Source organism: Plecotus auritus (genome assembly GCF_963455305.1).
Source record: "Plecotus auritus genome assembly, chromosome: 5".
Classification (NCBI taxonomy): domain Eukaryota; kingdom Metazoa; phylum Chordata; class Mammalia; order Chiroptera; family Vespertilionidae; genus Plecotus; species Plecotus auritus.
Genome location: NC_137776.1, coordinates 109,230,461 through 109,257,549, shown reverse-complemented (window position 1 = coordinate 109,257,549; position 27,089 = coordinate 109,230,461). Strand labels below are relative to the sequence as shown.

General features: G+C 43.6%; 1 protein-coding gene across 1 annotated transcript in view; it reads right to left on the bottom strand.

The window, feature by feature from the left end:
* FANCC (FA complementation group C) overlaps positions 1 to 27,089 on the bottom strand; it is a 320,900-nt gene that overhangs the window by 14,184 nt on the left and 279,627 nt on the right. Inside the window, exons 9-11 of the mRNA XM_080669394.1 lie at positions 16,671 to 16,827; positions 6,571 to 6,623; positions 4,858 to 4,957 (exon numbers count right to left, since the gene is read on the bottom strand). Coding sequence (XP_080525520.1) covers positions 4,858 to 4,957; positions 6,571 to 6,623; positions 16,671 to 16,827 — 310 coding nt within the window. The remainder of the gene's footprint in view (positions 1 to 4,857; positions 4,958 to 6,570; positions 6,624 to 16,670; positions 16,828 to 27,089) is intronic.

Below are 27,089 nucleotides of genomic sequence, written 5' to 3'. Positions count from 1 at the left end.
CAGAGGCACAGAAGCTCTACGAGACTTTTATAAAAAGTGGAGGTGAAATCTAGAAGCAGTGAAGTGCACGGGCTTTAAGGGTACGAAGTGACAAGCTTTGGTAAATGTGTGAACCCCTGTGACCACCACTCCCAGTGGGACCTAACATCCCTGTCCCCCAACGGTGCCCTGTGGCTGTGACAGGCAACCTTCCACCTGCCCTCACACCAACACCGATTTCAACGAGAGATTCGTTTTGCTTATTCTTGAATTTCATATAAACAGAATCATAAGAATATATATTCTTTTGTGTCTGGCTTCTTTGGCTCAACATGTCTTTTTGAGGTACATCCATGTTATTGTGTGTAAGTAGTTCATTATGTTTTTATTGCTTAGAAGTAGTCATTGTATGAATATGCCATAATCTGTTCATTCATTCTCCTATTGCTGGGCATGTGGGTTGTTTCCAGTTTGGAACTATTATGAATAAAGTTGTGATTTACATTCATATTTATGTCTATGTACAAGGGCTTTCATTTTTGTTGGGTAAATACTACAGGAGTGGAATTACTGGGTCACAGAGTAGATGCCATTTAAGTTTATAAGAAACTGCCATACAATTTTCCCAGTGGCTACACCATGCTACCCCCCCATCCCCCCGCAAGCAGTTTATGAGAACTTCGCTGCCCCATTCCCTCCCGATACTTGGCATTGGCCACTGAGTCGGGCGGGAGGCAACCAGCTGATGTGTCTCTCTCACATCAATGTTTCTCTCAATCTCTCCCTCTCCCTTCCACCCTCTCTAAAAAACCAATGGGAAAATCTGCTCAGGTGAGGAGTAACAACAACAACAACAACAAAACAAATATATTTCCCCCAGAGTTTATACTTTCATGTGTGGGAGATAGCCCAGTACATTAGTAGATCCTGCCACTACTAGATCCAGAACCTGAACGGATTTGCTGTGTGCACCGAGCTTTATTCAAGCACAGAGATGAGAAACAGTGAAATAAACATGTCGACAATGGGAAGAATGGGGTTAATGGGTTTCTTATAAACTGCTGGGGGAGAGGAGTGAAAGTGATTTGGAGTATCTACAGAAGCAGGCCTTTGTATTCCTAACAACCAGCACTTCTGCTCCTAAGTGTATACCCAAGAATGTTCAGAGCAACACTGTAAGAGAAAACGAGGTCTGGAAACCACCCGAAAGCCCACACCCAGGAAAGGGCTGCACTGCGGCATCCCCCGTGAAGCACAGAGCAGCACCCGCCCGGCCCATCCTTCAGAAAGCCACCTTGGTAACAGCTGAGTGAAAAATGCAAAGCTCCAAAGACTGCATACAGCAGCTACTCTTGTTTGCTGGTTGTTTTATAAAGTACAACAAGCACAAGTAAAGAAAACATGGTTTAGGGAATCATATCTATGTGGCCAGACTATTTTCAGAAAAAGCAAAGGAATGATAAACATTAATTCAAGACAGTGGTTCCCTGGGGGGACACAGGCAGGGCAACCGGCTAGAGCAGCGGTCGCCAACCGGTGGTCCGTGAGGTCTGAAAGGTTGGCGACGCTGGGCTAGAGGAGGAGCACACGGACACGGCTGATTCTGATTAATCCAGGTCTTGTTTGGGTGTCATGTTCACAGAAACTCATTTTATTAAGAATGAATACGTGAATGAGCAAAGAGAACACAGAGAGAAAAGAGGGTGATGCATGGAACACCCAGGACAAAGGATACTATGCATCAAGGATCATGATTAATCTAAAAATGGACACGCAAGAAGGCAGGGCATCCATGATGATGATGGCTATCAATAAGAAAGATAGGCACTCAGGAATAGCCTAGGAAGAGAAATGATATAACATACGTATATGTAGCCATTTGCAATGGTAAGAGGTCATTGTCCTCTTATTCTGAGTCAAAGGTGAGGGTGACGAATTCCTGTCTTTTTGGTCCCTGCCCTGCTCCACTAGGATGCACCACCAGATACATGTAATCTGATCAGGGTGCTGTTCTAAATTAAAAGTGACAGAAATAAAACAAACAATCCTAAAATTGGTATGGAACCTCAAAAGACCCTAAATAGCCAAAGCAATCTTGAGAAAAAAACAACAAAGCAAGGATTATCATGCTCCCTGACTTCAAACTTGATTATAAAGCTATAGTGATTTCAACAGTATGGAACTGGCATAAAAACAGACACATAGATCAATGTAACAGAATCAAGATCCCAGAAATAAACACACGCATATATGGTCAATTAATTGACAACAAAGGAGCCACGAAAATAAAATGTGTAAAGGACAGTCTCTTCAATAAAAGGTGCTGGGAAAACTTAAGCAGCCATACACAAAAGAATGAAGCTGGACCACTATTCCACACGCAAATATTAACTCAAAATAGATATGGCTCCAAAAGCACAGGGAACAAAAGCAAAAATAAGCAAGTGGGACTACATCAAACTACAACACTGCTACACAGCAAAATGCTTCTACAGCATCAACGAAATGAAAAGGCAGCCTACTGAAATTGGAGAAAATATCTGCAAAACATATATCTGATAAGGGATTAACATCTAAAATACATGAAGAACTGATACAACTCAATAGAAAAAAACCCTCAAACAATCTGATTAAAAAATGGGCAGAGTAACTGAATAGACATTTTTCCAAAGAAAACATGCTGATGCCAACAGGTACATGAAAAGAAGTTCAGCGTCATTAGTCATTAGGGAAATGCAAATCAAACCACAATGAGATATCCCCTCATACCTGTTAGAATTTCTATCATAAAAAAGACAAGAAATAACAAATATTGGCAAGGATGTAGAGAAAAGGGAATCCTTACACACTGTTAGTGGGAATGTAAATTGGTACAGCCTCTATGGAAAACAGTATGGAGGTTCCTCAAAGAGTTAAAAATACAATTACCATATGATACAGCAATCCCACTCCAGTGTATTTATCTGACAAAAATGAAAACACTAATTAAAAAAGACATATGCACCCCGCCATGTCCACGGCAGCATTATTTGCAATATCTAAGATATGGAAACAACCTAAGTGTCCATCAGTGGATGAATGGATAAAGAAAAGGTGGTCTGTGTGTGTGTATAGGATGGAGTATTATTCAGCCATTAAAAACGAAATTCTGCCATTTGTGACAACATGGGTGATCCTGGAGGGTATTATGCGCAGTGAAATGGTCAGATAGAGAAAGACAAATGCCATATGTGCAATTAGGAAAGGAAGGGGAAGGGAAGGGAATAAAGGGGAAAGGACTGACCAAGCTCACAGATAAAGAGAACAGACTGGTGGTTAATAGAGGTGGGAATAGGGGGTGGGGAAATCAGTAAAGGGAGTCAAAGGGTACAAACTTCCAGCTACAAAATAAGTAAGTCATGGGGATGCACTGTGCAGATGTAATATACTAGCACAGTTTACAATACTATGTTGCCTATTTGAAAATTGCTGAGACTGTAGATCTTAAAAGTTCTCATCACAAGGAAATGTGTAAGTATATTTGGTGACATGTTACCCACACTTATTGCGGAGATCATCTCACAGAATATATAAATATTTCATCATTATGTTTTACACCTACAACTAGTAGAATATGTCAATTAAACCTCAATAAAAAATAAAGAAAAATAAATTAATTAAAAGCAACTGCAAGTCGAGTCCAAATCTGTAGTGCCCAAGGCCAGCACTCAGGAGGAGCAAAGCTGATCAGAAAACCAGACTCGCACTAACACGACAGAGCAACACTTCTCTCACAGTCTCGCCCCCACCGAGGTGTGCTCCACGAGGCGAGGGAGGTTTCCTAGCGGCTGGTTCCTAACTGGGAAGTGACAGAATGTACCAGGGAGGATAAAAGATATTTACATTTATGCCTCAAAGTAAATACGAGGGCCAGCCAGTGAGTGCCTTTCCGTAGACCTCCCTAATTCCAAGCCAGGCCCCAATGACAAGGATGTTTGCTACCGTCTAGCTAACTTGAGACGATGGGAAAAGATACATCATAAATACTTGTCATTGCCTTAAACAGCAATGATAAACCTGAGAGGTTCCTGTCTGGGACTCCAGCAGAGCTGAGCACCACCCACTGTTCTCCTAGGTCCAAGTGCTGGAAGCATCAGGGACCGGATGGCCTCCCTCCAGGAAGCAGGGCCCAGGCCCTTGAACAGGCGGAGCACCACACAGAAGAACAGGCTGGGTAAAATGCCCAAAGGCGAGAGCCCTCGGGCGGAAAGGGCCGTTTCCAGGGTCACTCACTGGTCAGCGGTCCTGGCCAACGCCGCCTGGTCTCTGTGGATGGAACCCTGCAAAGCAGGTCTTCCTGCAGGCCCTGGGCCTGCCTCCTTGCTTGCTGATGGTGTCCAACTCCCACCCCTTAGTCAAGGCCATTTCTAGCTCCTCCTCTACAATTATTCAACTCTTCCCTTATCATCCTCACTATTTCCTTTCTCTTTTGGAATCCAATTCACACTTGGGTCTCAATGAATGGAAACGCTAATAGTTAAGAATGTCCAGAATTGCTTTGTAGTAAGTGGCATTCCTTCTTAGCACATGCCGTGCAGACCCCAGAACGCCTCTCGCTGGCCTGGGAGGGGCAGGCAGACAGCTCGCGTAGGGTGGGGTGGCAGGGCTCTGACACAACCGTGGGTAAATGCTCTGGGCACAGGGCCGACAGGAACTACCTTGTTACTTGGAATTAAAATAGTTTCACCTTTGCTGGGGTAGACATTCCGGAAGCTTCCTTTGTGAGCAAGCAGTCTATCAGTCACTGAAAATAAAATGCTCCTCTCTGGTGATTAGCCACCTCCTCGGAGCAGCCTTCCTTTCTTTGGGTAAATGAATAATCTATGCAGTTTAACAAACCTGGTTGTCTTCTTTTCTCAGAGCTTCTACAAAGCAGCACATGAACACTTGAAGGGTGGCCAGCACTTCTGGGGCTCCGTCGGTTTCCAAGAGCGCATACCTGAGCGGGCAATGACGGGGCACAAGGCATTGAATGATGATCTGCTAACATGTGAGCCTGAACTGTGGAGGGGAGAGTGGAGACACTTCTGGGCCATACGCTGCAGCAGCATCTCCCTCCCTGGGCGGCAGTGCCTGTGTAGAAGCAGGGAAAATCTCTCCCCCTTTTCTAAAGACTACAATTGGAATGCGCAGCACTCTCTGCCTGTGTTTTAAATCGTTAAGCCTGCACATCCTTTCCACACAGCCTGGGGGCGCTTTGCATGCATGTACACACTGTATACCCAGACACGCAGCAGCAACTGACCTTTTGCTTTTTCGAGGGGGAAATGGCTCCATCAAATCCATCCACCAAAGTGGCGGAAGACTGCGTGGAGCTGGTTTCTTTCCATACAACCAACTTTTCTTATGTGTAAACAAAAAAGCAGCTCAACTTTATTCTGAGCCGAGAAAAGTGCTACGAGTATTTATTTAAACTCTGCTGGTTTTAAACTAAGAACAGCATCCAGGGTGGGGGGAGGACGGAGCGGGCTGGAAGAGGTTAATGGGGGGAAAGGAGAACCTATGTAATCCTTTCAACAATAAAGACTAAAAGAAAATAAAAACAGCGTCCTGACTTATTTCTCCACGTATTTAGCTTACAGTTGGTATGTTTCGGGACCCACCACGTGCTGGGTTGTTTGCTGTTGTGAACATTCCTTTCCCAGGGTCTGCTGCTCTGCGGCGGAGTGTGCGGGTGGGAAGGAGGGCGGGCACCTGGGCCAGCAGCCCCGTGGAAGCTGGAAACCCTTCCCCAAGACAAGCTCCCAGAGAGGCCCTCTCCCACAGCTGTCAGCACCCCTAACCTGTACCCAGTCAATCCTCTCTCGGCACCTGTACATCAATGCACTTCCAGGAAGCACTCCGATTTGCCCAATAAAAAAACCAATGTGTTATAAGACAGCTCACATGGTTGATTTTAACTTTCAGAAGAACTCTGTTAAAGAAGCATTATTTACTTATTCTTCTTGTTTTTCCTTAGCTTAAAAAAATCCTTTAAAAAGATTGGTCAGGCCGAAACCGGTTTGGCTCAGTGGATAGAGCATCGGCCTGTGGACTGAAAGGTCCCGAGTTCGATTCCGGTCAAGGGCATGTACCTTGGTTGCGGGTACATCCCCAGTGGGAGGTGTGCAGGAGGCAGCTGATCGATGTTTCTCTCTCATCAATGTTTCTAGCTCTCTATCCCTCTCCCTTCCTCTCTGTGAAATATCAATAAAATATATTTAAAAAAAAAAAAAAAAGATTGGTCAGCCCTCGTGTGGTGAAGGGAGTACACTGCTACACTTTATTTGGAGCCGAGAAAAGTGCTACGAGTATTTATTTAAAATCTAGTTCAACTCTTTTCTACCAATATTAGAATTTGAAAAGGACAAATAAAGAAAATTATCTTAATTCTTAAGCATTGGCTTTTAAATTTACACTGACATCTGGGTTTTAAAAAAGCTCAGAGGGTAAAATGGGATCAGAAACTAATTCCCCATGACACACCCAGAGACCACCACAGAAAGTTTTTATTTATATTTGGAAATGGAGCATTTTAAAACCAATTATTAGCAGAAGTAGCGCAACATTTACCTGAACATTTCATCAACAATTCTGAAGATGGCAGGGTGGCAGGCTGCTTCAGGCTGGAGGAAAGACCAGGAGACAGTAAAACATCAGAAGCATCATCAGTAACATCTGGCTATTATCAGGCAAAGGAGTTGTTGGAACTGCTGGTGCCTAGAAAATGGGCCCAGTCCTTTGGGTTAGAAGAAATGGACAAAACCCTGCACACAAATGCGAACAGTGGTTCTCTTTTGGGCAAGGGGTTACAGGCATGCTTTACTTTCGCTTCAGGTTCAGCTGTGTCCCACATTTTCTACAATAAGCCCCTATGACCCATAAGAAAGAAGCCAGTCTCGTGGACAAATGTAAAACACTTTCTGCCAGCACGCTGCAGCGAGGACACGGAGCTGCCGGTGCAGCCAGTGTTGGTAACATGTCTGACCTCACATGGCCGAGAAGATCTCCAGGTCAGACCTGGGCGGGCTCTTCCTGTCCCCGTCTATTAGGTGCTGAGGTCATCATGTTTTCATACTGAGGAAAGCAGTGACCACTGCCATGATGGACTAAGTAATGTCATAGCTCAGTGCACCATGAATTCAGCAGTTTAAATTATTTAGGATGAAAAGAGGGTTAATACAAAATTTAACATAACATCATCTCAAAGACGGAAGTGATCTAATTTATTCCCTAAATATTTTTGTGACAGGTTTTGATGGTTTAAACGTGCAGAGGCCAACCTACAGTGGGTCAGGTTTGGCATTAGCAGGCCTGACCCAGGTTCTGTATCTTCCTGGGCAGACATCAAAGCATGAGATTAGGCCAGATGAAAATGTCATTTGTGTTCTTAATCAGGTATTTTGTAGTAGCACCCAAGTATTAGTGGGTTAGGCTCTATGGGGAATTTCTTGGCATCAGAGTATGCTTGATATGACTAGTTTTGGGAAACATCTCTTTTCATACTCCCACCTGCCCCAACAAGAAAAAAAAAAAAAAAAAAAAGGGTGTGCTCCGTCCCTCAAGTTTTCTGATCACGCTGAGTAGAGAAGAGTGCCTATCCCCACAGACTTTCTTTCTCACTGTGGGTTCTGCGCAGGCGTTTTGAGTTGCAACATTGAATGTGTGCCATCTAGTGTTCTCACAACGCCACTACAGGCTGCCACAGAAGGCCCCGGCAAGAGCATCCCCACTTGTTAAAGTGATGGATGATTCCCTTTTAATTATTTAAAGGGATTTGGAATTTGTAAATTATAAATCTCTACTCTTTAGCAGAGAACCCATGCTCCATAATCCTCCACTGATGTGCATTCTAAAAGAAACCAACTAAAAATGCTCACAGATAAATCCATTATGTACTCAAGAACTAGCTTGCCAGAACCATGGCTCAACAGAAGAGAGGAGGGTTATTTCTTGGCTTTGATCTCAGTTAATCGCCCTGCTTCTCAGCTTCACTGTAAATAATAACAGTTATTAACAGGTTACTGGATATATGCCCAGAAAATATCATAAACGTTTCTATGTATTCATAATGGAAAAATCAAACAAGAAGGAAAAAGCAAAGTGCATGTCTGGAAGAAAAGTGATTCATCAAATTTGCCAGAAGAGCTTTTCGGATTCATATACAGACCACATGCCTCCTGAACACAAGTGCTTAAGATGAAGTGCCACTGCCACGTGCCCACAGGCAGGCAGAGCCTGAAAATGCACCGCTGGAAAACCAAATTAAAGTGGTAAAATAGGACCATTCCTGCTGTTCTAGAATTCTAACCTGTCTAACCACTCCAGAGCCGCTCTATAAACGTGATGCTAGTAGAAACTACTGGATACTAATGACCAGCTTTCCAAATGGCAAAGAAAGGATGACCCCGGGTGTAGAATAGGACTACCATGAAAATCTAAGGGAGAAGCAAGAAAGTTCTAACTCAATCCATTAAAAGAAGATCAGAGTGTGGATCTAGTTTCCTTTATGCAATGTTTTCTAGCAAAACAGCTTCATTAACCCAATGCCGTAAATGTCCCCAGGCTGTGTGGAATCTGCCTGCTCACTCCACACCAGTGCACTTGCCTCTTCACTTTCTTGCTATCCAAGTATTTCAGATCTTTGGTTGCTCACAAACTGCTGCCACAACTTGTTTACTTTTTAAAATGGATAACATGCCAGGAGGCAGGGGACTCTGCTGACACAGCAGTGGCAGAAATTTCTATTTTGAAACCAGTCTCCCAGAAGCTGTGAACAGCTTTTTCTCATCCATGGCCTTTACTGATGGCTTTTAGAATGAGACTCTTCACACTTCCCGCGCACATAATTTCAGGGTCACTGAGTCCCCTCATAAGCCCAGCATGCTCACAGGCAAGGCATGCGTTCCAGTGACATCAAATCACAAAAGTGAACTTAAGCTGCTTTTCTTATCAAGGGAATCCTCCAAATAGAATTAAAGTCTTAATGTATGCTTCCTTGGAAGCCATAACTCCCCCCTGAATCCTTATAGCATCCTTGTGAGGGAAAAGGCAAACCTTTAACCCTGTGTGTCCTGCCTGATTGCTAAAATGGGACCCTGCAGTAACACCCACAAGCCACATTGCAGCCCAGAGTCCCAGACCCCAACTCTGAAGCCCCACAATCCAGGCTCTCATCTTTCCTGTAAAAACGAGGAAAGAAAGAGAACTTCCTTGGAGTCCATCTGTTGGCATGTTCTTCTCCGGCCTACCAAAGTTGGCGCCTTCCAGCTCTTCTCTTCTCCATCTGGCCTAGCTATTTCCATGTTCAGATGACTTCAAGGCTGGGAAACGATGTCACCAGGAGGCCATCAGTAACACGAGGTTTGCCCTTCTCCCGCCTCCTCTCACTGCCCCAGTCCTTTCACTCAACTTCTGGGGACAAACAGACAAGGATGATGGGGAGCTCTGGACACCGGCTTCCTTTTCTCATGAACCAGCTTTTCTGTGGGGTGTGCACCCCTTCTTATCTCCCACAGCTCCCAGAACTGCACTGTTCATCTTCTCTCTGCCCATACCTCCCACCTCAACAAAGCAAGGAAGGACAAAGTCAGCATAGAAGAGATTCACAGTGGCCGAGAGGCCGTGCCCATGGGGCCTGGGCCGTGAGCAGAGGGGAGGGAGAGGCCAGCAGTCACTCTGGACTGTGAACTGTACAAATAATGCCAGTGCTCACTTTCTGCCCTCAGTGTCCACCGTTATTTTCATCCTGGCTCATCGATGATTACTACAAGCCACTTGCCACTTACAGGGGCTGAGAACACGAAAGAGCAGAATTATCAGGAAGAAATCTTGCCTTCTGTCATTTTCTGATTGTGTGTGTGCACAAGAGAAAGAGTATGGGTGGGGCAGGGGAAGAGAATACACACGAGAGGGAAATTTTACTATGATTTGATGTCATTCACAGACAAAGCCAAGTGCCTCTTATAAAGGGTAAAAAGGCAGCAAGGAAACGAAGCCCTGGCCGGTAGCCCAGTGGTTAGAGCAGTGGCCCTAACATGGAAGGGTCTCAGGTTCGATTCCTGGTCAAGGGCATGTACCTCAGTTGCAGGTTTGTTCCCTGGCCCTGGTTGGGGCGTGTGCAGGAGGCAACCAATTGATGTGTCTCTTTCACATCGATGTCTCCCCCTCCCTTCCACACTCTCTAAAAGTCAATGGGAAAAAATATCCTTGGGTGAGGATTAACAACAACAAAAAATTCTAAAGCCTTTTCATTGATCACCCCTCACAGACATTCTTTCCTGAGAAATGAAAAGGGCAACTGCACACGAGGGATAAGAAGCTGAAGTTCAGGAGGCCTGGAAAAGACCCTCTTTCATAGCCTATTTCAATGTAGTTTAAGTATTTAACTCAGGAATGGTCTTTTTCCTAAGAATGACTGATTAGAATCTTTCCCTCCAGCTTACCCACCAACCAGCAATCCTGTCCCACTGTGTCACTGACTCTTTTGAGAGGCCCTTGTGTTAATATATGTATATAAATTAAAAGTGGTGTCACAGTTATAAAAAAATACCTTTGCCCCTGGCTGGGTAGCTCAGTTGGTTAGAGCATCATCCTGATATACCAAGGTTGTGAGTTTGATCCCTGGTCAGGGTACATACAAAAATCAACCAATGAATGCATCAATACGTGGGACAAAAAGCCCATGTTTCTTTTTCTCTCTTCCTCTTTCTCTGTAAAATCAACAAAAAAACAACTCTCTTCTTAAAAGAGGATTCTTCATAAGATTCAACAGTAAACCCCTTTATTGAGTACAAAATAATTTGGTTTAAAAAATCTACTTAAAGAAAACCTTCACTTCTATCATGTAAAGTAAGATCTTTATAAATATGTATTTTTTTATTATGCCATTTTCTTCTTTTCTATTTTCAAAATACAGGGAACCTGGGTTCTGGAACTTAATTTGTTCTGGGGAAGGCTGTTTGAGAACCAATTTGTTCAAAAACAGAATCATTTTCCCCCCATTAGAAATAATGTAAATTGAATTAATCGGTTCCAGACTCCCGAATGATTCCGTTTTTGACCGTTCTTATACACAGTACATTTCTAATGTACTGTTTGATCTATAAATAAACATTTCTTTTGTTAAATGTATCGAACTGCCCCTACTGGCCTTAAATGAATCCCTCCCAGCACTCAGGCCAGGGCTATCTTTCGGGTCAGCATGCAGCATCTTTGCTGTTCACTTACCGCTGCCTCCGAAATGCTGTCACTAGCTGACTGCTTTTCCTTTATCTAAATCAACAACAGTTTTCCAGCTCTTCAATTGCCTGTGATCATTGTGGCACCCTCAGAAACACTAGCACTCTTGCCGGCCTCTTTATGTTTTAAAATTGTGCTAATCATGGATTTCTCCAGCAACAAAAGCATTCTGTCCTTTATTTGTTGTCTGAGAGATGCTTTTTGTCATGCTGAGGTATCAGCTTGAAAGGGTTGTCAGTTCGAAAACCAAAGTTTGGTTCGACAATGGAGACATTTTTTCTATGAACAACTTGGTTGAGAACTGAACTGTTCCAGATGGGAGAAGTTCGAGAAACGAGGTTTGACTGTACTAAACAGAAGACTATAAATATCCCTTTTACATTTTAGGATCTATTTTGTTTGAAAAGATTCAAGTTTCTTTCAATAAAGTTGAGATGGAAAAATATTCGTTCTTTGTAATCTTTACCAGATGTTGTTTATACTACAAGCAACTTTTTTTCAGTACTCCATAATACAATTATTGTTTAATTAGTGATAAATCTGTCATTTCTAGGCTTAAAGAAAAACCCAAAAAAGTTAACAAGTACCAAATGTACTTTTGTGTTTTAAATTTACCCGTATTCTCTCAGAGCATTCAGACACAGGCATGCGTTCAGGATGCTCAACAAAACCCCTCAAGTCTGAAGTTCCTCTTCTAGCCTGGCCCAGTGGCCTCTGCCCAGTTAGCTAGTGCAGCCTGAGGGGGCAGACAGCTCCACAGCCCCCTGCTGCTTCTCAGCTCAGCCTCTTAGTGGCAATGACCTCCCAGGTCGACCTCTGCCCTGTTTTTATTATTTATTTTTTAATTTTTCTCTCTCCCTTCATCTCAGGTTGAAAAGTCCTCCATCCCCAACAGTGAAAACAGAATTTGCAATCTGGGCCTTTTTCTTCACAGAAACGATGTTGGGGGATCTGGTGCCGCCCTGAGGTGGACACTGGGAAGTGCAACTACTGTGGGAGAAGCAGACACAAGCATAGGCCGCCATGCCCTTCCCTATTCGACCACTGCTAAATTATCTACTTCAGCATTTCTTAAATTACATGCATCACATTAAAGAAGAAAAAAAATGTTTAAAAGACTGCTAATGAAAAAGCAGGAAAAGAAAACCCTAGAGCATTAGTAAGAATTACTGAAGCACAGACAACTGACATAACCCAGGATGTGGAGCTAAATTCAACATGATCTTTTATTAAAGGGGAATTGTGTTTGGAATTTTGTGTAAAGGGAGTTCTTTTTCTTTCTGAAGTGGCTCTCTGGAGAATGAAGACAAGAAGGTATCCTACCTCACATCAAGGCGACATGTTCTTTTTATTTCTTAAGCTCTTATTAGATGAAGAACTAATCCCACCCCCACCCCAGTTTAATCGAAACATACTTGGGCAAAGAACTAATTTTAATTGAGCTGTGAAGACTTTCAGGTAGGATAGAATATGAGGACTATTTTTTTGTGAGGAGTATTATTTAATTTAAAATCTGAATAAACAAAAACAAAAACCACCCCTGCCTCCTTTTCCCCTCTCTACTCTCCTCAGACCCTGCACTCTGGTGGGCAAGTCTGTCCTGGGGAGGTGAAGGGGCTGCTCCGCTCAACAGCGTGAGGCAGGTGGTGTGTGAGGCCTGCCAGCGAGGAGCGGACGGGAGGGCATGGAAACCAGGGTACCTCTCAGCCTTGGCGTGCAGCGGGGCAGCTAAGCACAGTGCCACCTGCTACTCAGCCAGCACTTTCCATTCAAACGTGGGGAATAAACAATAGCCTTTTTGGAAACAAGACGTCAAGAAAGCAGCGTAATTACCCAGTGGCTTTCACTGCGTTCGGTGAAATCAGTCTTTAAGGTTAGGTCTGAAGCTATGCATTATGGTCTTTCAGTGCCTGTTCTGTCACGGGAAACACAAGACCATTAGATTTTATTTCTTATTCTTTTAAAATATATATTTTTTGAGATCAGAGAGGACTTTTAAAAATATATACTTTGATTGATTTCAGATAGGAAAGACCATCTGCTTTTAAAAAGTGTCAGTCTGCACAGTAAATGACAAACTAAGTTTAACACCGTGATGTACTTAGGAGCCACAAATTGTGACAGGTGGACATGTACTTGGGGGCAGTCCAGCCAACGGAAGCCTAACAGTGAGTCTCAAAAGTAAATTTATTTTAATTTTAGAAGTCATATATGCGTATAAATATGCATTTAGAATTCAGGTGATATTCAATTAGTGCCTTATTATTCACAGTCTTCATGGGAAATATCAGGCCTCTGAGTCCCTTAAAGGCAAAAGAACACTTGGGGATATCATTTCACTTTGTACAATCTGTACCGCACTTCCCCCCCACATCCAACATTTTGGCAACTATAGAATTTCCAGGGTTAAATCTGGATAGTCCCAAGAGAGGAAACATAATTAACAATGCTCCATATAAAACACGAGTTACGTGGACCATCACACTCTAATTATTCTCAGAATCCAACTCTAATGTAATAGGCATCACATTTCTTCCGGAGGGAAGCATAGCAGCCTGCGCTACCTGAGCCTTCCCGGCCTCTGATACTCCTGCACGGGCCTGTCACTGCACCAAGATGCTGCGTGGCGATAAATGAATCAGATGATGCAATTAGGAAGCAAGTTCTTCAGGTTACCTACCCTCCGAATCACTCAGTCACGTCACAGGCTTATTCAAGCCTGCTTGGTTTTCTGGCATTGCAGGCCAGGATGGCTGAGGAGAGCAGCCCCCGCCAATCAGCTCTGTACTGCAATTGCCCCCTTGACCCACAAGGCACAGAGAGGTCACATCCTGCCAATGCCACAATAAATTAAGCCAAATAACACCCTCTGGAATTTCCCTTTAACCATAATGGAAGCTCTGAATCTCTACACATCATCCAATAAATGCTGCTGTACATCAACTGACTTCCAGGCTGCTGCACTGGGGAAGATTATTTTAAACTACAAACTGGAGATGGAAGGTTATACTATGCAGTCTTTAGTGGGAGTGCCTGCTTTCCCTCTCCCTCATTCACAGCAGTATCTGTGCGTGCGGAAGTGTTGCTCAGGCCTGATGGCCACAGGTGAGAGAAGCATGGAGACGGTTCAGAGAACCACAAGGACCAACGAAAGGTACAGATTCAAACCAAATCAGAAAATTCAATGGAACTGGAATTTTTCTACAGAGAGAAGACAAGCAAATTTAATAAAGAACTTGAAAGCAAGGAAATGGCCACTGAAAAAGGACCAGAGAAAATTAAATTAGAGCATGTTCATTTAAGTTAGAAATACAGAGATTTCCCGGATAATAAAGGTAGTGCTTGGAATGGGATGCTGGGGGCTTCTTAAAGCCTTTGTTTATTTTGAATTTTATTGTAATTATTTTTATATAAGACACATTCTTATTTCTCACCTTAACATGCAACTCTTTTGAATGGTGAAATCCCTTAAAAAAATAATACCTCTGTTTGCGCTATCTCAGACTTCTATTTTTTTTAAGTCTAAGAGCTTGTCTTCTTTTTCTTTTTCAAATTTTTATAAAGAATAGTTTATTGATTTTTCAAGAGAGAGGAGGAGCCCTAGCTGGTGTGGCTCAGTGGACAGAGCAGTGGCCTGCAGACTGAAAGGTCCTGGGTTCGATTCCAGTCAAGGGCACATGCTGAGTTGTGGGCTTGATCCCCAGTAGGGGGTATGAAAGAGGCAGCCAATCAATGATTCTCTCTCATCGATGTTTCTATCTCTCTCTCCCTCTTCTTTCCTCTCTGAAATCAATAAAAATATATTTAAAACAAGAGAGAGAAAGAGGAAGAGAGACAGAAATATCGATGTGAGAACGAATGGCTGCCTCCTGCATACCCCTTACTGGAGACTGAGCATGTGCTCTTGACTGGGAACTGAACTGGCAACCTCCTGGTGCACGGGATGAGGCCCAACCAGACGAGCTACACCAGCCAGGGATCTCTCAGTCTTTATACCTATCTTCCTTCCTTCTCTCCCTCAAACCCCCCATCAAACAATATAAGTTTCCAAATCAGTTGGGCTCAATTTGGGCCACCTAACTTATAGATGAAAGCAGCACGGCTACTGATGACTGTAACACTGTCCACAGCCACCTGAGAGGACCCAGAAGGTGAAGGCAGAGAGGAGCCAAGGACATTGGACAAAGCTAAGCATGGACATGGGCAATCACACCCACCCATTGGCGGGAATGATTGGGACCTAAAAGGAGCAATCAGATATAGAAAGAAGGCAGCTGATTCAATTATGATTCCCTTATGCAGCCTCCAATTTGAAAGACAAAGAAAGAAAACAGGAAGTTCAAAATGTTTTAACAAGGAGAAAGTGCCTGAGAGATGGGCATTGCATAAACTTAGCTAACCTTAGACGGAGCCTTGCACAGGGCTTCTCGCCTCCCAAGTCCCAGCTTCCTGGAAGGATGAACACTCTCTGCCCAGTTTCCTGGCCACCAACCTAAGATGTGAACTCATGTCCCCCATCTGCACAAAAGGAGGCGATCTCTGTGCTGTATCTCCCCCGCTACCAAAGCTAGTGAGAAAGCATGTTAGAGCCACTGAGGTCCCTGGGAGCACGGCACCTCCTTGTAGTTTTTGGACTGTTTCATCAGGGTGCAGAGTCTTTCTTCCAGAGCTGCCTGCCACAGGCCAGGTTCTGAGGACCGCCTGAAGCCGCCCCAGCCTCACCGCCCAGGCCTGAGGCCTGAGGCCTGAGGCCTGAGAACAAGGCGGCCACTGTACAGAGCCAGATTTCAAGCCTGGCAGGCTTATGCCAAAAGAAAACTTACAAAATTCTTAGTTGTTTTCATTGTTTAAACCATCTTCCTGGAGTTCTGTTTTATGTCTCTTGAGTATTTTATTTTTCCTCTAGTGAAGACCTAAATGTTTATTTTTGAAAGTTTTTCATTGTTAATTGATTCCTACTCTGGTTCTTAAAATCTTTATTTATAAAACTTATTTTTCATGTGGAAATAAGAAATACTGTATTTAAAAAGTTGTTGTCCACATGTCAGGTCTTATGAATATGCCATATAAGGTACAACAATCCAATAAATCTTGAATCTCTCCATTATTTTTGAAATATGCTCTAAATACACAGAAGAGATTTCCTATGCTGGTATTTTTAAAATAAACTGTAAATACATCATTATTTCAAAAGGTATCAATTGCTCTTTTGTTTATGTAGGGTATATAAACAATGTACACACATACATTTTTTGATAGCTCAACTGATGTTTCTTTCTTTTCAGATTTAATCCATTGGAATCAATAATCAAGGTGTGTACATTTTTGGGGGATACCCTGTATTTTCCCCCTTGCTCTGACTAAATGAAATGACAAATGATACTCAGCATCTTCTTTAAGGATTTTTCTCCTCATCAAAGTCAGGCACGTACCAGCAATGACTCTTTCATGAAGCATTCGGTCCTTCTCAGAGAATTTCTCTCACTGAAGATTAGCTTTTCAAAAAGATGCAGCGTTGCTTTTTCAAGGCTGGGAAGGTGTCGAAGCCAGAGGCAGACGACCGCTGACTTGGAGAGAGAAATCTTCTTCCTTTCAGGAGGAAAGAAAATTTTAAATAGAAACGGGTTACAGAAAAAAGGAGATTAAGAGAGTTCAAAATGCAAAAATGAATCCAATCTGTGAGTCCTTTCCTCATGGTCATAGCAGCAGTTAATATTTATAGTATCAATGAATATTGACCAAGTATGTATTTACAAAATAATGTGAATGTGCTTCTGCTTCAATTTAAGAAACTAGGGAAATGCTCAAAGGAAAAAAAAAAAAAGCTTTCAAAAAGGATAAACAAATGTATAGTGATGGAAGACAGAGAGTGAAAAAATGAGGTGGGTAGAGGTGTACCTAGGTGGGTATCTAGGTACATGCAGTCTCTAATTTAAAAATAGTTATGCCTGAAAGTGGGTCTGACTCTCAGGGCTACCACCTACTAACAGTATGACTTTGGGAAAGTGACTTACCCTCTAAACCTCAGTTTATTCATCTGTAAAATGGGCCTATGTCCCTCATAGTGTTGTCAGAAGGATCAAATGCAATAACAACACATGTACAGTGATTCACACAGTGCTTGACACCTAGTAAATATTCAGTAACTGTATCTGTAAATCTGTTGCTTGAAGTTAAAAAGTATTTTTCTTTAATAACAATTTCACAGACGGTGGTAATGACCTGTTTTAATCCATAGCTGATTCATAGCATGATGCTCTATAGACTGCAACCATTTGTGCAGCGCAGTTTTTACCGGAAAATGTTTTTGGAGGCTCCTCCTGTGTGTATGAGGGGTCCTACTTCCCCTTCTGGGAAGAGCGTGAGGGGACATTTGTCTTACTCTGAGCCACTGGCCTATTCGGGCCTGGCAGGCCTTATCTATCTTCTTCCAGCCTGCTTTTCTGAAGTCTCTTGCCTTTCACCAGTGGCATCACAGACAGCACAGTGTTTTCCATGTTCTGCCAAAGATGTTCACTGTTTTTAATAAGCAAAACTAATGCTGGGGTACAAAGGTTCCCCACTACCCAACAACTCCTTTGATGTCTTCCCTTCACCAACACTTCTGGGCCATTTCTTTGCAGGAGCTGGCGTGGAGCCACGGAATGGGTACAGGGCAGGAAAGGAAATACAGGAAACACAGGGTAGCAATTTCTAGTAGTTTCTCCTTTTCTTCAGATAACTCTGTAGACCTTGTCCTGGATTAACTCTGGGGCAAGACTAGAAGATGAAGTTCTGTAGGGTCTGTCACAGGGGCAGACAGAGGCAGGAGAAAGGGAGGCCTGAAGGGATGGCCCTTGTCCGACCCTGCTGATTTCACATTCTCATCCTGAGCGTCAACTCTTCCGGGAAGTCTGGCAGGAGCCCTTTCTCCCACCTCCCCACACCTGGCAAAGAAGAGTTGCCACCATGCCCCCAACCCTGCACCACCTGGCACATCCGGGGCCACACTATGGATGCCCTCTGTTGTGGCGCCAGTGCTTCAGCTGCCATTCCCCTGCCACCTCCCACCCTGTTGTACTTTATGGAAGGAGCTGGTGGTCATTCAGTCAAAAATGACTCAGCACTTCCAGTATGGAACTCAAGGTGCCAGGCGCAGACCAAACAGTGAAAACAAAACAGACCTAACGTGTAGCCTTAGCAGTTCTGGGCCCCATGGGAGGCATACATACTCACACACGCCACACTGTAATGTGCGTGTGAGACAACGAAGGGAAGGGCAGGCTCAGGTAAGGACAGGTGGTCAGGGCTAAGCGAGGTGAAGAGCAGCGGGAAGAGCCTTCTAGCAGAGGAACAGCAGCCATGGTGGCACTGAGACAAGGAGGAACAAGGTCAGAGGAAGACAGAAGCCCTGAGGGCAGAGGTGAGATGACTTGTGACACGGCTGTGCAGTCCCACAGGCTGAGGTTAGATTTTCGGGCCTTATTCTGTGATTATTCTGGCCCCAGGATTTACACAAAGTGCCAAGATGCGGGGACATTCCAGATCACCGTGTGCAGGCCAGCGTGGGTGCAGGGCGAGAGAGTGGAGAGTACCTGCAATGCACTTTACACCAAGAGAAACTGGCAATGAGTTTGATGAGAGGTGGAACAGGTGAGGGAGGAACCACGCGATCTCAGGTTTCCTGAGTAAGTAGATGGATGGGCATACTGTTTAGTCACATGGAAATAAGGGACAGTAATGAGATTTGGGAAGGATGTGTGAATTTAGCACCTCTGAGGCATAATCCAACTGAGGTATGAAATAGGTCCTCGAATATACAAGTCAGAAGTTCTGGGGAAAGGTCTGGGCTATTGTACATCAGGGAGCTGCCAGATAGAATGGCAAGAGAATGAATGAGAACTTTGCAGGAGAGAGGTCTGAGTGCGGAGCAGGGGGCCGGGCCTGTGCCCTGAGCATCGCCAATGGGCACAGGAGGAAGAGGAGTTGCAGACAGGAGGAGGAGTCAGGCAAGCAGAGAGCAGCATCACAGAGGAACAGAGGCAGGCTGCCTGTGCCCAGCACCGCTGAGAGGCCGTGCGGAGGGGAACAGCACTGCTCTGCGCAGGCCCTCCCTGGCCTCCCTAAGAACACTGTTTTGATGAGTGATGGAGGCTGAAGGCGGAGTCGATGAGGAGAGGGAGTGGAAATGCAGCAGAATTGTAGTCAGAAGGATGGCTGTGAAGGGAGCGCCACCAGAAGGCCGCACAGGGTGGTGGCCTCGTGTGCTCCTGCAAAGCGGTGTTGCGGTGTTTCAGGACAGCGCGCTGACTACTGAAGGGCCAGAGGCAGAGGAACGCATGGGGAGGCTGAAGAAGCCATTGCTACCATTTATTAAGGGCTTGCCTGAGATGATGGTAAGCATTTTATCTGTATTTTAACCCCCATAACAACCCCACAGGGATAAAACAGGGACAATTATTATCCATAATTTATAGACAAGGCAACTGAGGTCAGAGAGGGACCAGGACTGACAGCTCTGATTTGAATCAGGAGGTCTGATACTATAGCTGGTCTGCAGCCTCCAGTTACACTTCTCCCCACTCTGCAGGCAGGGTAGTGGAGGGTGCTGCTCAGAGGAGGAGCCTGGCCTGGGGAGGGTTCTGGAGCCCCCGTCACAGAGCCAGAGACCCCCCAGGAGGCAGGAGAGCTCTGAGGTGAAAGGGGAGAACTTGGCTCTTCAGCGGCTCCTACCTTTCCAAATAGCAGGGACGGCGTTGGAACTGCTGTCATTACACCGTATCTTTTTCAGGACCCACAGAAATAAATATGTGCACCATTAGACAAACTTCTCACGTCAGTGAGAGCTCTTCAGAGGTGGCATTACTCCCAACCCTCTGAGCAGCCATCTGCATGACGTGTGATTTTCACCTTTAGATCACAGGGGCTGAGCCATGCCCAGCAGCACAAAGGTACGAGCTGTTGAGAATGAACAGTAGATAAATATGAATAAGTGTAAAAATGAAACTAGTGTAAAATGGTAGATCCATCAACTATCTGAATTAGAAGGTACTGCTTAGTTACAGATTTAAATAAAAGTTGCAGAAGTGCCGAAACCGGTTTGGCTCGGTGGATAGAGCGTCAGCCTGTGGACTGAAAGGTCCCAGGTTCGATTCCGGTCAAGGGCACGTACCTTGGTTGCGGGCACATCCCCAGTGGGAGGTGTGCAGGGGGCAGCTGATCGATGTTTCTCTCTCATCGATGTTTCTAACTCTCTATCCCTCTTCCTTCCTCTCTGTAAAAAATCAATAAAATATATTAAAAAAAAAAAAAGTTGCAGAAGTTCTATACTCAAGTCAGCAAGTAATGTGAACCCTGAGAAAGAAGACACTGACTAAGAAGGGCTCCTGGTTGCTAACTGTGCTTAAATAAAGACGAAAAACAAACAAACAAAAAACCAGAGCCTAGCAGCCATTTTACACAGGGACCTCTCACACAAGCCACTTCAAAGAGAGGCCTGCACTGAACTGCCTGCTGGCACTGTTTTTACCACCTGGGACAGCCCTTGTAAGGAGGTCCTGGAGTCCTATTTCCACCAATAGGACTGAGGCTGTCCCCATCCAATCGGAGCTGTGCAGCTCCGACCAACCAGAGTGGCTCTATTCTGACCAACTGGGACAGTGCCTTTTGGACCAATCAAACTGCAAGGATTTGGAGGTCTTATTTGCATGAGGACCAATCAAGGACCAGAGCCAGAGACTTCTCATCACTTCTATTCCCCTCTGGCTCTGAGAGTGCGCGTCCCCGCTCCACTGAAAACAGAGAATTGTGTTTCCCCAGCTGAGCTGAAACATGGAAAATGTCTGGATGGAGCAGAGAGGACCAGACCGGCGTAGGCCAGAGCAGACTGGCACAGGTCGAAGCACAGTGGAGCAGACCGGCCAGCACAGCACAACGCAAACCTGCAGAGGAGAGCAAAACTAGTCTGACAGGGGCCTGGCCGTGGGACTGCCTCACAGCTCTGCTGTGTCACAATGGAGCTGTTTCGCACTGAATGAAGTTTCCTTCTTCACATCACCCCAAATTGGGGGTTCCTGTTGGCACTGAATTGGTGCCAATGGTCATCGGTTGACAATACGTACAGTAAGTAGTCCTCCCTTATCTATGGGGAGTATGTTCCAAGACCCCTAGTGGGTGCCTGAAATTGCAGATAGTACCAAACCCTATATATACTATGTTTTTCCCCTACATATGCATACCAATGATAAAATTTAACTTATAAGTTAGGCACAGTAGGAGAATAACAACAACAATTAATAAAATAGAACAATTATCACAATATACTGTAATAAGTTAATGTGAATGTGGTCTTTCTCTCAAAATATCTTGTTGTCCTGTACTCACCCTTCTTGTGATGATGAGAGATGCTACAATGCCTACGTGATGAGATGAAGTGGGGTGAATATAGTGGACAAAGGGAAGATTTCATCATGCTACTCAGAATGGCATGTAATTTAAAACCTTATGAATTGTTTATTTTTGTAACTTTCCATTTAATCTTTTTGGACTGCGGCTGACTGCAGGTAGCTGAAACCATGAATAATTGGGGGCTACTGTAATATTTTTGTTCTATTCTCAGACACAGTTTGAAAAATGTGTACATTAACACCTGTCTTTTGATCAGTGCCTTGACTTCTGTGAATGATTAGATTTATAGATCCAGTGTTCAATATGTGAATCATCTACTAGTATTATCAATAAAATCTATTTTGGCCCATTTGGTGTGGCTCAGTGGTTGAGCGTCGACTAGGAGGTCACAGTTTGATTCCCAGGCAGGGCACATGCCTGGGGTTTCAGGCTCAATCCCCAGTAGGAGGCGTGTAGGAGGCAGCCAATCAATGATTCTCTCTCATCATTGATGTTTCTATCTCTCCCTCTCCCTTCCTCTCTCAAATCAATAAAAAGTATATATATATATTTTAAAAGTGAAAACACAACCTAGAGAGTAGGAGAAAATGTTTGTGAACCATATGTCTGATAAAGGACTTGTACCAAAAATAAATAAAGAACAGCTTAATAATAAAAAGACAAGGAACCTAATTTAAAATGTACAGAGAATATGAACAGACATTTTTCTAAGAAAGATACACAAATGGGCAATAACCACATGAAAATACGCTAGACATTGTTAATCATCAGAGACACGGAAACCAAAACCACAATAAGATACTACTTCACACCCACAAGTCACAGTTAGAGAAAAAAGTTAGATAGTAACAAGGATTGGCAAGGATGTGGGGAAATCAGAAGGTTATACAATGCTGACAGGAATGCGCTGATGCAATTGCTTTGGAAAACATTGTCAGTTCTCAAAAGTGTGTGGGGCACTGAGTAGCAGGGGGCAGTCCATAGAACTCACAAAGGTTAATCCCAAAGGTTAATCCTAAATTCCACATTTATCAACTATCAGATGAACACCAACCATATGTAGAATACTGTGCCAGGTGGAGGGGGGTTAAGGATGAATAAATACAGGGCCTGTCCTCCCATGTAAAACACTCATATTTCCTCAACATAATAAAAGCCATATCTGACAATACCATACACAATGGTGAAAAGCTGAAAACTTTTCCTCTAAGATCAGGAACAAGACAAGGATGCCCACTCTCACCACTTCTATTCAAAATAGTATTGGAAGCCCCAGCCAAAGCAATTAGGCAAGAAAAAGAGATAAGCCTGGCCGGCATGGCTCAGTGGTTGAGCATCCACCTATAAACCAGGAGGTCACGGTTCAATTCCTGGTCGGGGCACATGTTTGGATTATGGGCTTGATTCCTAGTGTGGAGCGTGCAGAAGGCAGCCAATCAATGATTTTCTCTCACATTTGATGTTTCTATCTCTCCCTCTCCCTTCCTCTCTGAAATAAATATACATTAAAAAAGAAAAAGAAAACTGTACTTTGTTTCCCTGAAATACTCAACTTAGTGAAGCAATCATTGGTCCCATCCTCTGCAAAAGGAGATAGTAGGTAAAGGAATTGGTGCAGCTAATTTTGTCACCAAGTGTTTTCATAGCTACAATAAAAAGCTAGAATGTGGGATCGGGTTCTTTGTAAGAAAGTTTCCTAATGAGAGTGTGCCTTCTGTGGGAATGTGTTCCAAAGCTGTCCAAGAGGCTGGGAGGAGAAGGTCCTCCTCGATGAGACAAACACCTGTAGTTCTTCACTTTTCTCAACCAGAGAGATCAAGGACTATCTCATCTGCCGGGGAAGCCCACGCAAATTGAGACCAGCTTCTCTGGAGAACTACTTAATTCCAAGAAACTGGAAAGAATACTTGCTATCACATCTCAAAGGTATACGTCCATTAAAACCTCATGGAGCATGTACAAGGGGGCCAAAAGTAGGTTTACAGTTATGAGTATGCTAACATTTATTCTCATTTATTTTTCTATTATATATTTCTCCATACGTACAGCTGTACACCTACTTTTGCCCACCCTTGTATATTAAACTGAGGAAACTGTGCCATCATTGTCATTTAAACCTGCAGAAAAGTCACTTCTCGAAGCAAAGAGTAGCAACACCAAGCGAAGGATATGTCTAAGCCCAAACATACTGGAATGTCTCTTACAATCAATATCAGCAGGTTTTTACTTGAAAAGTAAACTTTGCAATGACTAAGTCTTATTAAGATTTTTAAAAAGTCAGGAAGTCTCAATCCTATATAATAAAAGGCTAATATGCAAATTGACCAAACGACAGACCGACCAGTCACTATGATGTGCAATGACCACCAGGAGGTAGATGCTCAATGCAGGAGCTGCCCCCTGGTGGTCAGGGCGCTCCCACAGGGGGAACGCTGCTCAGCCAGAAGCTGGGCTCACAGCTGGCAAGCTCAGTGGCGGCGGCAGGAGCCTCTCCCACTTCCGTGGCAGTCAGATATCCCCTAAGGGCTCCTGGACTGCAGAAGGGCACAGGCCAGGCTGAGGGACACCACCCCCCCCCCCCCGCAAGTGCACAATTTCGTGCACTAGTAAATGAATAAATAGAAATGGGGGTTTCAGTTACTTTGCTATCTTTCTGTTTTTGAAATTACAGTAGCCTTTCTTCACTTAGACATTCACCTATATTATTTGACAACAGGTAAAGCCTGATTTTTCTTATCTGAGCTGAAAAAACAGAACTAGATGCTTGGTTAAAGGTCAGGCTTTTCTTGCAATTTCTTTTGATTTCTTTTAAGCATCTTTGGAGGCTGTATTATTAGCTCTTTCAGCAATAGGAATTTAGCTTACACCTGGCCTTAGTTCAGTGACGTTTTCATTAGGAAAAAAAGACATAAGCTTGAGAAAGCTAGTAAAACATTATCAAAAATAACAATTTTTTAAATCAAAGTCAATAACAACTGTTAACAGTTATTGGCTGTTTACTCTGTGTGCCAGGCACTGTGCTAAGCATATCACAGGCATTGGACCCACTTAAACACATCCCAGTGTGCCTGGGGCAAGTGTATGTCTGCCATCTCACCATAATTACAAAAGGCGCCTGTTTCACTCTCAAAAGTTTCATGGTCTACAATTCACAACTGCATAGTCACCCTACTTAACACTCACAGCTACCCCATAGGTCTGTTGGTTGGTCAGCCATGCACCCATTCTTTCTTTCATTTGTTCACTGGCTCATTCATTCCAGTGTATAGAAAAAAAAAATACTCTATCCAGTCCAAACTTCTCAATATTTTTGAAGCAATGGATGTCGATTTGCTTTAGGACATATCTTGTGGAATTACTTGTACTCCACAGACTTGAGGAAGGACCTCAGCAGCCCTCCCAGGAAGGTTTTACACACTCTGCTGTCTGCAGATGGTATGATGGCAATCCCAGGGAGAGACTCTAAAATTAGGTTTGACATTTAGGCCAAGAAGTAAAAAATTCCTCTAGGTTATATAAACTACACAGAGGGGCAAGCATCTATTGCTTAAAAGAATACAGGCAGCCCGTTTCCAAAAAGACATGACTACGTTTAGAAGCCAAGGCCAAAGACACTCAGCCAATTGTAAAACAGATGTAATTCCACTGGTGTATTGTGGGAAACAGTTGGAAGGTTAAATACCGGGCAGGCACAGTAGTCAAAAAAAGTATGTGGTTTCTAAATGACCACGCAGCACATTTGGGGAACTGCTCAAGGGGTTAGGGGAAGGCAGGCATTGGGGGTGGGAGTGGTATTTACTCTGAGTGACTGAATCAGCCATCCTGTGTCAACATGTGGCCAGGATGCTCCATCTATGGGCATGTGTCCATGGAGAGGCTCCAGCTCTTACGCCACTGCTTAGGGGACTTGCTGAGCTGAAGCCATAGAAGTTGGACAAGTTGAAGACCACCCAGCATTTCTGGACAGTCTGTTCTGTATGGAATTCCAAACTGAATAACTTTTATTAGTTGCTGAGGGAAAATGTGTTATCACAAGTAAAATAAATAGCGAGGAGTTTGGACCTACTCATGGAACCTCTGCCTCTGCTTTCCACCTGAGCATTGTGGGTAGAGTAAGAGTGGCTATTCTCTAAGCATCACTCTTCCTCGCCAATAATTTCTAAAATAGTTTTGTGGTTTTCACAGAGGAAGTGGAGGGCCAATCTCCCTCTTCCTTTTAATTCAATGCTTGATGAAAAAGTAAGGTTGGAAATACTGGATGCTAAGATCATATCCTATGTAATAAACAGCTAATATGCTAATTAGACCAAACAGCGGAACAACCTTCCGGAATGACCAGTGGGCGAGCCAGCCGGGGCCGCGAGGGCTCAGGCAGCCGGGGCTGCAAGGGCTGAGCCCCTTGCACGAATTTCTTGCATTGGGCCTCTAGTTCTTCAATAAAATGCATTACTAAATAAATCAGAAATAGAGCTGCAAAGGTGAAAGGCAAAGAGCATTTTACTTTAAAGTAAATACTTTGAAAAACTGTTTGGAGTGTGGAAAATGTAAGCTATGGTAGACCATTGTAACCTGCAGTGTGTACTCAAGTGAATGATTGAGGGCACAAGCAGGGGAATCACACCTATCATATCAGGCAGGTTTTTCAAATGAATTTTTACTCAATGTCTTACATAAACAGCAAAGATGACTACTCAGACCCCTCAGGAAATTCAGACTTGCTGGGTAAATTCTAACAGAGGTTTAGAGTAGTTAGAAAAAAAGACTTTACATTTTAATCATGAAAATTATGTTCTGATTATTTTTAAAAAATCAAATGATTTAACTTTCTGTTTCTATTTCTAAATCTCACCTTAACAAATTCCTGGACTATAACACTTCATAAAAAACAAAATTAAAATATACATTCCAATTTTTGAGAGTGATATGAAAAACGACAAATACCCTGTGCTAAGTGCCCCTCTGACTGACAGGACGATGGTGGTTCTGAGGTTGTGCACTTTCCAAATGTAATACTATAATAAAAGTCAACCTGAAGACAGGAAGAAAAGCTGCTTATGACAGCCCAGAAACAAAACAAAAGACACAATAAAACTTTAGGAATGAAAAGTGCCCAAAACATTTTTTTAAAGTCTACTGAGATACTTTAAATATTATATTAGACTTCTACATATTTAGTTAATCTATATATTTAACGTGAGCCTCCTCAGAAAGAGCATTAGCTGTCTTTCCTAAAACTAGATAAAATGGCTTCAATGTTTATTTGAAAGATAAAACAAGAATTCCCTGAAGAAGAATGAGTGGGAACAAGCCCTAAAACAAAGCATACTGGTACATGAATATACAATAGGCCAAAGAATCAGAAGAGACAATAACAAAATAGCCCAACTACATACAGAAATTGAATATTCGATGAAAGGAGCATTTTAAGGGGGCAAGGGTTTAGGGCGATGGCTGCACATTTTATC